The 12,023-nt window shown below is 40.2% G+C and overlaps 1 protein-coding gene across 3 annotated transcripts in view; it reads right to left on the reverse strand.

Annotated features, from left to right (window-relative positions):
• Positions 1-1,074: 1,074 nt before the first annotated feature.
• The window catches only part of tmod1 (tropomodulin 1), a 20,847-nt gene continuing 9,898 nt past the window's right edge, over positions 1,075-12,023 (reverse strand). For 2 of the 3 annotated variants that reach the window (XM_062388159.1, XM_062388158.1), the window contains exons 3-11: positions 11,640-11,796; positions 10,634-10,750; positions 8,821-8,910; positions 7,935-8,065; positions 7,646-7,753; positions 6,327-6,470; positions 5,703-5,847; positions 4,288-4,387; positions 1,075-2,957 (exon numbers count right to left, since the gene is read on the reverse strand). In XM_062388159.1, the coding sequence (XP_062244143.1) occupies positions 2,918-2,957; positions 4,288-4,387; positions 5,703-5,847; positions 6,327-6,470; positions 7,646-7,753; positions 7,935-8,065; positions 8,821-8,910; positions 10,634-10,750; positions 11,640-11,796 (1,032 nt within the window). In that variant the 3' untranslated portion in view covers positions 1,075-2,917. The remainder of the gene's footprint in view (positions 2,958-4,287; positions 4,388-5,702; positions 5,848-6,326; positions 6,471-7,645; positions 7,754-7,934; positions 8,066-8,820; positions 8,911-10,633; positions 10,751-11,639; positions 11,797-12,023) is intronic. The other variant, XM_062388160.1, reaches the window with a different exon arrangement.

Below are 12,023 nucleotides of genomic sequence, written 5' to 3' on the forward strand. Positions count from 1 at the left end.
AAAACAAAGGTTAAAACTAAAATGATCCCAAGTCTAAGATAGCAGTTATTTGAATAACTAACCAAGAATGGACAGAATAGTGGAAAGAACTCCCCAATTTATAACTAGTTGAAGTTGAATTAAATCAAGACAATACATGAAATCACCAACTGGCACAGAGAGAGCACACACCCCTGCCAAGGCCCAATTAACAGTCCCTTTATGAAACCACTCTTAAATTCACTAGAGGCAGATGAATTATTCTCAGCGAAATCAACTAAAACGATAAAAATCAGCCTCCCTCGCAATGTTAATGTGAAACAAAATCAAATATTACTGCATCCGACCTGTGATCAGATTCGACACCTATATGAGTTTAATGGGTTCTCTCTTGAACCATACCCTATTCTTCCACCAAGTTTTGTGCTAACAAAGAAATGCAGAAGAAAACATTTATAACAGTTGATAAATTACAATAATTAATATTTCATTGCTTCGATATTTTGGCTTTCATACACATCATTGCTACAGTTATGGCTTTGTTCATAGACTACATATATACAGTCTATGATCTAGTTCTATACATAAAATGTTGGAAAAATCCTGTCTTAACATTACTAATCAATGACCTCTGAGTTTGACCTGGACATAAAGAATTTGATAGAGAAAAACTTTACACTGCAGTGTGACGACACCTCACATATTTGAACACATAGGTCCAACACATAGCTGCATCGATGCTGAACTCTTGAAAGTCTGCCATAGATTTCCCCACCTTGCATTAACACACAGCCCCAGCATCACAGCTAAATATTTGTATTAAAATTCTTTCTCTCAGGTGAAATCTGAACAATGACAAGGAAACAGGGGACAACCATCCATCATTACAGGTTAATAAAATATATAATGTATAGTAGTATCAGTACAATTCTTTGCATGATGAGGGCACTATGTGGTAGAGAAAGATGGACTCTCTATGCTGTTGTGGTGTATCTCTTCAATTTAGCCACTGGATGTCCCTGTTGTCTCTAAATCGAAGAACATTGCATTCTATAACATCCAGCTAAATGTCAATAAAGTTTAAGCACACGAACATTGTCGGATTTGTATTTTTCAAGCTTTATTTTTCCCCTAATCAAAAATCCAAAAACCCCAAAAAATAACAAAAAAAAGAAGTGAACTATCAAACAAAACTCAAGAGTCAAGCATTAAAATATCAGAGAAGACCAGACAGAAGAATAGAGTTGCAGGGGCCCAGTCCTCGCTGCCTTTCAGCATTCAGATACTGTCTTCAAATGTTTACAACACAACGCCCACAGCACCGACGAAACAGGAACAGAGTAGTGGTGACATTAAGTGGGTTAGCGGACTGTTTTCAATCTCTGAGAGTCCGTGGCAGGTACAGTTGTTGATAGGAGAGACAGACAAATCTCATCTCAACAGTGTGCAGACTATTTCTGGAAAAAAGCTACATTATAGCTCTAGCTCCTCTTTTTGTTTTTTTCTCATTGTGCTGTTGAGTCTAAAATGAAAAGAAATCAAATGAATTGTTACCAGATAAACAGCAGCCTTTATCATGGTTGGCTGTGGATTTGGTAATCTGACAGCTGTAAAGACATTAGAGGTTCCCTGTGTTTTTAAATCTGTCTAAATATCCACTCATGATATAATCCAAACCTCGACTGAGACGTTAATGTGAAACTCGTAATAAACAGTGAGTCAACAGTACTAATCATTTCATGTTAAGGCACACCTTTTTTTTTTATAGCTCCAGTAAATAAAACAAACAAACAAACACAGTCAACAGAGCAGACCTGGTTTAAAGTGCAGCAAGAATCCATTCGAATACTATACGCGTTGGCACAATGTCAAAACGTCCACAGTTACCTCGATATCACAAGATGTCCTTGGTAGAATATTTTATAGTGGGTTCATAGATTATCCAATTTCATTGTACAAAAACTCAATTGGCAGTTGTCATTCACAGCCAATAAGATTCCTCTGTAGAGCCTGCTAATATCAATGCTAGATAATGTAACCGTGTAAAATTCACATTTTGTTTTACAGCAAAATGTTTTTATTACACAATCCAGCACAATTGATCCAATTAATGCCAAGTATTTGAATAGATACTGACTCTTTCCCAGGTCTGTTAGAAATAAATATAATCTGTATATAGAAACAATCTCACAGGTTTACAAATCCGTCTCTAACTGAAAGTCTGAGGACATGAGTCACTAAAATACAGTTTCAAACAGAGTAGGAAAAACGGCTGTACCATCAAACTGTCACGACATTATAGTTTTCCTTTAGTTATTTTTCAGTTTTGTCTGTCAAACTAAAAAAGGACATTGGCTTTTGTGGAAAGTTTGTAGGAAATACCTTGTATGTATATGCTGACGTTGAAGCAACACCAGAAACTGTTGGGAACAACAGTGATGAGCGTACAAATCATTTACAGCACATTGATTTAATTGATTAACTTAATTGGAACAAGGCTTGTGAAATAGGCCCATCACCTCTCAAATGGATCAAAAGTAGACCTCCAGCCCTTCAATATGAAATCTAGACACTTCCTAAGATACTTAAGGATTCAAGATGAGATCAAGCTCATACAAAGAGCTGTAGATGTTGTTGTCCAAGACTAAAACCAGAGTCGAAATACAAAATTCAGGGAACAAGATAATATTGCTCTTTTTAGCATGCACCGAAAGCTCATAAGGACACTGCTGATTAATCTCATTGGATCCTCTAATATCTACTAAAACTGTCAGTAAGAGATTTTCTCCCAACCCAACTGAACCCGGCTTGGGGGTCGTGGTCTTCTGAAGGTTCGTCAGAGGTTGTTTACGAGACGGGGAACCGGAAAGGTGACGGGGGTCAAGGAGGGAACATGGGGATTGAAGGTAACCCTGGTTTCTACACATTCGTCCGACACTTAGGGAAGATGGGTCCTCCCTCCAGCCTTCTCTTTCTTACTGCAGATGGAGAGGGGGATGGAGGAACACATAAGGGAAGAGAGAGAACAAAGGAGGGAGGGGAAAGAGAGGAGAGGGGGAAGAAAGGGAGACAAAATTAGAAAAAAAAAACGTGAGGATTTATCATCATTATCTTTAACTAAAGTACAGAAGCGTCAACTGAAAAGGATCAGGAAGCAGAACAAAGGGATCAAAGTATCACCACTTTGACTACAAGTGGCTGCAGAAGGAAATGGCTTTGGCAAGCGCTGCTGAATGAAAAGAAGAACAAGAGCCATAGGCTGGAAGGTAATTGGGGTAGTGCTGGATTAATCCACTCTGGTTTTTGCCTGATTGGCTGATTACATAATCCATCATCCATGGTTTGGGGCCTGGTGGCACTTGCCTCATTTTCCCTCTTTGCCAAGTTGGTAATCCATCTTTTGATAAGAGGAATTATAAGAAGAGAAGAGCAGAGCAAAGAGGCTGAGCAGAGGAAGAAGAATTTCTCTTGACAGTGCATGAAAGACTAGAGCAAAGCCATCCTGTTGTTGTATCCCTCCGCCAACCGGTGCAGATTCAATGCATTCACATAATACGAGGTCAACTTTGACCTTTGACTTGAAAGCTAATCAGTTCAAATGTAAAGAAATTCCCTAAAGGCAGACTTGGCATATCATGTACAAGTGGCCAGTGTTTTGTGTGGCCACCTTGATCTTATGACCTTTGACCACACAAATTGAATCAGTTAATCTGTGAGTTTATGTGAATATTTGAGCCAAATTTGAAAGGATAATCTTACTGGGAATTTAAGATAACGTGTTCACAGGGCAAAAAAAGGGATTTGACCTTTGAGATTTCGCTTTAAAAAAACAACAAATTTAAAAGGCTGCAGTGACCTTTGACCACCAGATTCGAATCAGTTCATCCTTGAGTCCAAGTAAAGGTTTGCACCAAATTTGAAAGGTAATATCTCCTCAGAAGAACAGATGGACGGGGGGTCAAGGCTAAAGCATTAATTAACAAAAATAATATTTCCTTTTTGATCAGACGTTCTTACACTTTCTTGGAAACCTTTGGCAACAAATCGTATCGTTCCAACAGCTGAAACACGCGAGGCAGTGAGGCCATTGCAAAGAGATGACCAGAAGAGGAAAAGAAGGAAGGTGATGATAGGTGCTGTGCAGAAGCAACATAATCCCCCAGAGGAGCCTGAGAGGAGGGGGCAGCAGCTCTGGAGGTTTGAAACACAACCAGGAGATGTTTGCAGAAGAGAGGCAAGGCAGAGCAGTCAAACTGTGCCGTGTAGGTGTTTTGAAAGGTTTCTTATTTTTTTCTTCTCTTTCAATACTTAGTCTTGGACTTGAACTTTTTCCCAAACGCCCTCTCCAGCTCCGGAACAGACAGAGTGAGGGTGAAGGAGCCGTCCGACTCGGACCTGACAACCCGGGCTTTAAGATGACGAGGGGGAGGGAAAACCATTACACATTATGACACATCCATGCAGTTTTTTAAGGGTTTGTGACACAATACAAGCAGACAATGAAAATATCAGGAACAAGCAAAAACATAATCTGAACCGAAATGTGATAATAATTCCAAGTTTGATCCTGATCCTGTGGTTGAGGAGAAGAAGGAAAAATGTATCCTCACTCTTCAATGTGAAACTGGTTGTGAGGAGCAAATAAAAACACACAATAAGTATAAGTATGTGCTTTCATTGCCTGCCCAGGGACTAAAGATAAAGATTTGCCTCTGATGCTTACTCTGTCATAATTTCACAAGTGTTATTAATATGCACTGTCCCTGTAAAATGTCTAAAATTCACAGCGAGCACTTGGGCACATTGATGGTGTTTCTAACATGTAAAGAACGCAAAGCTCAACAAAAATGCAAGGAAACAAATATCTCTTGATGAAAAAGAGGTGCCAAACACGTCTAGGATGCCAAGGAATATGTCAAATTGGAAGGACTATGAGATTTGAGAGATTTTAGCGATGATGTCATGTCCTGCCTCCTGCAGGATGTACCCATGCACCTGAATATTCAAGACATTTTCCTGTTGTTGTGATCGCGTCTGACCCAGACAACCTCCTGCTGCGTTTTTCAAATATTAAAAGGCAAACCCTGGAAAATGCCTAATTTTCCGGACATTTCCTGATCTTCATTGAAAAACGCTTCTGACAATGTTCTGTTCAACGCACTATTGGTGCAATCTAACACAATACCAACCAATATATACCTACTAACTCAACTCCTTTGTTTAATAAATAATCTTGCCTAATAAGAACTATATTTTTCCATGTGCAAGACTGATTTGCTCCGATGTGTTTCATTTTTCCCTCTCTCTCATGCGAACAGTCTTTTCTTAGTGCTGATGTCATCACTCAGGAAGGTACTGTTTTGATTGGCTGGGGCTTTTTAACTGATGACATCACCCTATTACTTTGAGTATTCCAGTCTGATTAAAGTAGAACTCAAGGAGATATAGTGAAGATAGTGTGTCATCGCTAATGCACATAACAACTCTAGCGCTGCTGGAACACAGTGTACGAGTTATGTAACTGAGCATAGCACGGTGGGGTGAATCGGTCATCGAATACAGTTTGTACTTGAAATGTTATACCATTTAATCAGGCCAAACGACTTTTGTCACGTTCCAAGATCTGTTGGTATGTGTTCATGTCCCTGGTTTCAAGGCTCAGGGCTGCTTCGTCTCCATCAAGTGTGTGTGTGTGTGTGTGTGTTTGTGTGTGTGTGACTAACCAAGGTCGTTGTTGTTCATCATGGCGTTGGAGCCTCGAAGGCGCGGGCCCTGCTGGGTGAAATGGTAACCAAACTTCAACAGCGTGGTGTTTTTCTCCAGCATGCTGGCTATCTCCATCTCCACTTTGTTGCCTAACGGTTGGCTCTGGATTTGAGAGAAAGTGTGGGATGGACGACAGGAATAGATGGAAGAATAGTGGTGGGGAAAAAAAGGGGATTTATGGTAGAGAGCTGGATGAGGCATACTGAATGCTAGCACCACTTCAGATAACAGAGTGATGTGATAACAGAGGATGAAGCAGTGGGGGGGTAACATGCTTTCTAAAATTACGTTTTTGTATCATTCCAACCAATCGATCCATGGAGCCAAATGAAGCTAATGACACGCAAGAGAAAGACGCAAGATAACACATCTGTGAATCATTTCACAAGCTGAACTAATGGGCGAGCAGTGAGTCACAGATGTACGACTCTGCACTATGACACATCACTATGAAATCTAGGAGCATTAGACTGAAGTGGCAAAGATGGTCTGTTTACACGACCTGGCACACACACGCCTACACACACATTTCTCTGCATGGTTAGTGTGTAGGAGTGTGCATGCAATCTATGTGTTGGTACCTGGTTGTCTATCTTGAGCTCCTGTAGCGTGGTGTTGTACTGCAGTGAGTTTATGAGGAACAGGATTCCAGTCCCCGTGATGAAGTTGGACTCGACGTTGAGGCTCTTCAATGTCGTGTTCACCCTCAACATCTCTGCCAGGGCCTGAAGAAACACACAACAACACATTACAAACCTTAAGCAGCTCATTGCGTGGCAGCCATTTTTCAAAAATCCTGCTACTGGGTCACTGAAATAAGGGATAATCAGCATGAATGGTCTCTATGACACTACATGATTTTTATGAATATATTTATTAGTTAGTAAATGGTAGTGTGATTATATGCAACAAAAGTTATTAGGAAGATTTAACCTCACTTATATGTAAACCCATCTAGCTAATTATCCCACAAACTAGTCTTTGGGTTAGGGTTAGGGTTAGGGTTCTGTCTGTGGAACTGATATCTCGAAAACTGTTCATCTTATCAGCTTCAGATTTTGCGTGTGAATTGTTAAAGTGGCAGTCAGTGTGGCGGTGCTGTGTCTAACATGTCTTCTATGTTCAGATAAACTACGACACTGTTTGACAACTGGATCGCTTCACGGGTGGAAATCGCCACCAGATCATTTTGATAGTTTCATTATTTTTATGTCACCATATCTGACTGGCAAACAGTCACAGGCTTCACAGGTGCTGATCTCTGTCACGGCACCAACATTCATAGAATCACTTCATCTTTGTCTACAAAGTAAAAGCACAACAATTTATTGCTGCAATAGTTTATATTGAGCTAAATCCCAGAGCTTTTATGTTGAAATAGCCAACATGATATGTATGAATGGAGTAAATAATTCAAACACATATAAGCAACATGCATGAACAGTGATGAAGCAAATTCAGTTTGATTTAATTGAATACATTTACTGTAACATCTTCAATGCAGGTAAACCGGGTAGGATGAACACATAGTTGTTTTACTTCACTCTGCACCATATATGGTATATAAAAGGTTCTGTTACAGTATATTGGTGGCTTGTTTTGTTATCCCTTAGTGAGCACTAACAACAAGGCTTGGTAGCATTACCACAGGCCAAGCAAACAGGCAGGTTAACAACGGGCACTGCACTAGCTGATGAAAATATTATCATTTATACAATATATATGTCATTATCACAATAACAAACACAGGAAGGCTGCTTGGTCCAAGCAAGTTTTTTATAGGCTAAAAGGATTTGCATTAAGTATAGACAGTCAGACACTTTTTCTTGTAAAAGACAGACTTAGTGTTATAGCAGTATAACACCCACTGAGAGATTAGAATGTTACAGCTATAACTTACAAATGCTACGGGGTCATTGCTCCTGGTTCCTACGATACTGAACCTCTCCACCACAGTGTTCTTCATCAGGGCCTCAGCGTACGCCTTCAGAGTCGGGACGGGGATTTTCTGTGAACAGACGGAAATACCAGTAAAACATTACAGCTGAACAAAAGCTCTAGGAATCATTTATCCTTGAATAGAATGTAAGGTTTCCGCATAAAATGTATAGAATTTGGATATATAACCTCATATTAAACCTTGCTATCCTCAACATAACATTTATACAAATAAACACACAAGCTCTTACCCTGATGTTGTTGAGGTTGACTTCAACTAGGTCAGGGTCGTTCCTCTTTAATCTCAGCAGGGTGTCTTCTACATCAGTGGAGTTTGGCTCCTCATCAGGGACTGGTTTGTACTGAGTGCACTGGATCACACCTGGGATACAACAGAATTTCAGAACACACTCTTTTTGTGAACCCAGTAAAACAAGCATATAGTCCTTCCCCCGATGTCTACATGTAGTTGACTGAACACCAAAAATAGCATCAGCTGAATAGTCTGTAAACACACTGCATCTGCCTACAGTCCATGCCAAACAAAACATTGTTTTCTATATTATTCATCAAAGTAACATTTTCCCACAGTCAGTGATCAGAATGATTATTTTGATTACTGGGCTCCCTGCTGGATCAAAAGGGAACTTCCTCAGGGCATGTCCTTGAACTTATTAAATCACGATACATATATGTATCATATCATTTGAATGAACCTAATGTGTAGTGTTAAAAGTATGTACAGGTGAATCAGTGATATTCCTGGAGAGTCTGTAGAACAATGTCTCAATACAAACTTGGCTATATCTGCTTATTTACTCGGTATATCACTATATTTGTGCATGGGAGAAGTGCAACACAAAGAAAGAGTGAGCCTATTATGTTCGGTAAAGTAAACCAACTTTCTGCCAAGATGATATCATTTCACTTGACTCCAATCCAAGCCCAATCCAACTTGAGCATTTTTCCACAATGAGGTGATATTTCCAGAGATCTGCTGCGTTTCAGGCTACTTGGACTTGTTTCTTGGGAAAACCCACCAGATGAGGCTGTGTTGGTATCAAGTGAAGAAAGCTGGTAGCCCTGGCAGATTTCATGTGTGTGTGTTTGTGTGTGTATGTGTGTGTTTTTCTGTACTGTTGAGGCCTTGCTTGTTGACAATGGTGCTGCTGGCCAGGGCTTCGTAGTACTGCTGGTTACTCATCAGGGTGTGCATCCCCAAAATGGCTGGAAGACAGAGGAAGGATGAAGTGAACAAAGGGCCGAAAAACAGTCAACAGATTTGTCTTACATCCATACAGATACCACCATGCCAAAAGCAATTGCAGCATCACAAGCAGGTCAAATTGGACACGTCTATCAAATCAAACAATCATGCGTCGTATGATGTGAGGTTTGAGGTGCAGTAGTTGAATTGATAATACACATGTATCAGCTGTGGTGTATCTGCCGTAGCTGAGGTCCTGGTCTCTGTTGGCTGATTACTAGTCCCTATATGACAACTATAAAGGACGTCACCTGTGAGGTCACCCATCCAGAATCTGTCCTTGCTGTGAATCTGAGCTGTGCTTTGACTGACGGCAGATTACATAAGATGATATTTAAATAACTATCACCATCAGGAGGAGCACAGACTGTGTTTGTAACGATGTAAACAGTCTTGGAACAAAAGCTACCAAGATGCTCTTATTGGATGGGGTATGAGGGGAAGGGGGTGGCCATGTTACCCTCAACCACCCCAGATCCTTTTTTTGCTCTCCAAATACTACTTTTCCGTTTCTTTTCCTAGTTGCAATAATATTTCACAGAAAATCTCATGCTGATAACTCGTTGCCATGCTGATGACATACAGGTGCCTAAAGTAGCAGATCAAAATAAAAGCGTTTCCATTTTGTAAAAATCATGTATTGAGTTCAAAGATTATCCCAAGGTAGCAAAGAAATGATGGCTTTCATAACATATTATATAGACCTATAATTTTACTCAGTAAAGTCCATTCAGCCCCTAGGCTCTGACAAAAGTCCCTTTAAGTTCACTGCACCCAATTTCACACACTCGTACATTGTCGTTTCCTATATATGCCAGATTCTTTTTTAACTTATTATTCTTGATTTTAAATGTAAAATAATACTGGAATGTGATGGTCAAAAGCTATGTCAAAGGTTATAGAGACCTCAGCACCTTTACCTGCAGTGTACATAACTTAAAGTGATTCGTCATGATGACATTTGAGGCACATTGTCCTTCATAGATATGTTATGGCATCAGACAATAGTTTGTACTTGCAGCAAAATATTGATCGCAGTAGTAATGAACACTGCGTTCAATGTGTCACACAGACTCTACTCAAGCTGTCAACATGAACATAACAGCGGTCTATAGGATCAGCCCATGCAAAATGCTTTGTGCAGTCTACAGATATACCCCGGGTGGTGTTCAGCTAGCAAACAAAGAGATCCGGCAGGAATGGAGGAGGTGAAAAAGATGGAGGGACTGATGGAGAGATGAAGGGAAAGGGTGGATAGGAGGTGGGAGGAGTGCTACAGGGGATGGAGAAGAGTTAGATGGAGGAAAAGTGGATTAAAAAGGGGCTGGTTAAAAGTGAAAAGATGTGATCACACTGATTATTGCATAACCTATTATTATTTCATTTCAGCAAATTCAACTCAACAAATAAAGTTTATTCAAAGTCTCATGAGTCTCATTCAGAGATTTTTTAATTAATAAGTTAATGTTTTTAGAAGATTTAGAGGTTTGTAGTATAAACATTAATCATTGGAAAACAGATGAAATAAAAAAGCTAAAACCAGTCCAATATTTTTGGTGCATGGAATATGTGTAAGGTAAAAATTACCTTGAACTAATTAATCTAAACCTAAATATAGGATTCTGTGAGGAGATGTGTGTGTGTGTGTGTGTGTGTGTGTGTGTGTGTGTGTGTGTGTCTTACCTGCAATATCACACAGTTCAGCATCAGTAGCACTCGATAGAGCTTCTTCTAGCTCTGGCTCCAGAGTCACGTTCTCTAAGATGGGGTCCACCCTCTTTTTAGGCACAAATTCTTTTCCTACAACATGATTATTACACAGTTTTAATGCACAGAAAACCTCATGAGACCACGAGCACCTGAACCTGAGCTGATGGCGTTTTGCATAATTGTGATATAATAGTATTTTCTGGAGACAATTTATGTTCCCATGTTATTAACGGTCCCATGTCCTTGAACCTCTGCGCAGGTTGCAAGTTATCCTGCCCCGTCGGGTACCAGTTGTAATACTGACTTGAATGTGGCCATGAACGATTTTCACAGGTCTATTCTGTGAGATTAAAGTTTTGATATCAATGCATATTAGGCAAACATGAACGCAGGTACAGATACATCTGTGAAAGGTTAATCTTGACTGACTTTTATCTGCCAACCAATAAATCGGTCAGACTCTGAAAGTGAGTAGCCCCAAGCAGACTAGGTGAGCAAGAGGGCATCTGCAAAAAGAAAACATGCAGTTGTTACCGAGCGGTCAAAGAGAGATTTGCGAATGTCCACACCGTTCACATGATTCAATTGGCTGCTTATTGGCTGAAGCATAAGACGAAGATGTACTTCAATATCTTGGTCAGTGGTAGTAACTGCTGAGCAAGAAGAGGACATCACTTATTCACTTTCCTCCTCTGCAGCAAAGAGGATGATAATGGGAGTGACAGCAGTGACGCCTTCTAGTTTCCCACAGACATGACTGGTATCTCTCACTATCCATCACTCACCTCTGATCGCTCATAGATACTTTAGGCCTACTATCTATTCATGACTTTGTCTTGTGCCTATGCTACACCTGAAAGAAAAATATTCAAAGGACCCAAACAGGGTGGACATTTCTTTACATATGTTCACTTTGTATCAACAGTGCTTTTAAAACCACCTCTTTATCTAAGTAGATTCATCATGAGACACTTCTCACCTCTCTTCTCCCCTGTGAAGGGCACCAGGTCTTCTTTGTCGGGATGCTCTTTGGCCTGTTTCTCCAGATGGGCCAGGAGGTCATCTCTCTGAAACGACCCCGTCGGAGCTTTCTTAGTCTGGTCCTTCTGCCGCATCCCAGCCGGCAGCAACGCGTTCTACACCAGCACGGGAATTTCATTTAAAGGACTGGCACATGAATTTTTCCACGTCCCACGTCTTTGTTCTTATCATCGTAGTTATCAGATGCATAAACCATGGACACAAAAATATTTTGCAAACTGTTTACATTAACACAGAGAAAATACTCATTCTCTGATACGGCTGAAAAAAACGTGTTTTTTTCCGCAAATTAACTGAATAAAGACCCCCCCCCCCCACACAC

This window comes from Platichthys flesus, chromosome 5 (assembly GCF_949316205.1).
Source record: "Platichthys flesus chromosome 5, fPlaFle2.1, whole genome shotgun sequence".
Classification (NCBI taxonomy): Eukaryota; Metazoa; Chordata; class Actinopteri; order Pleuronectiformes; family Pleuronectidae; genus Platichthys; species Platichthys flesus.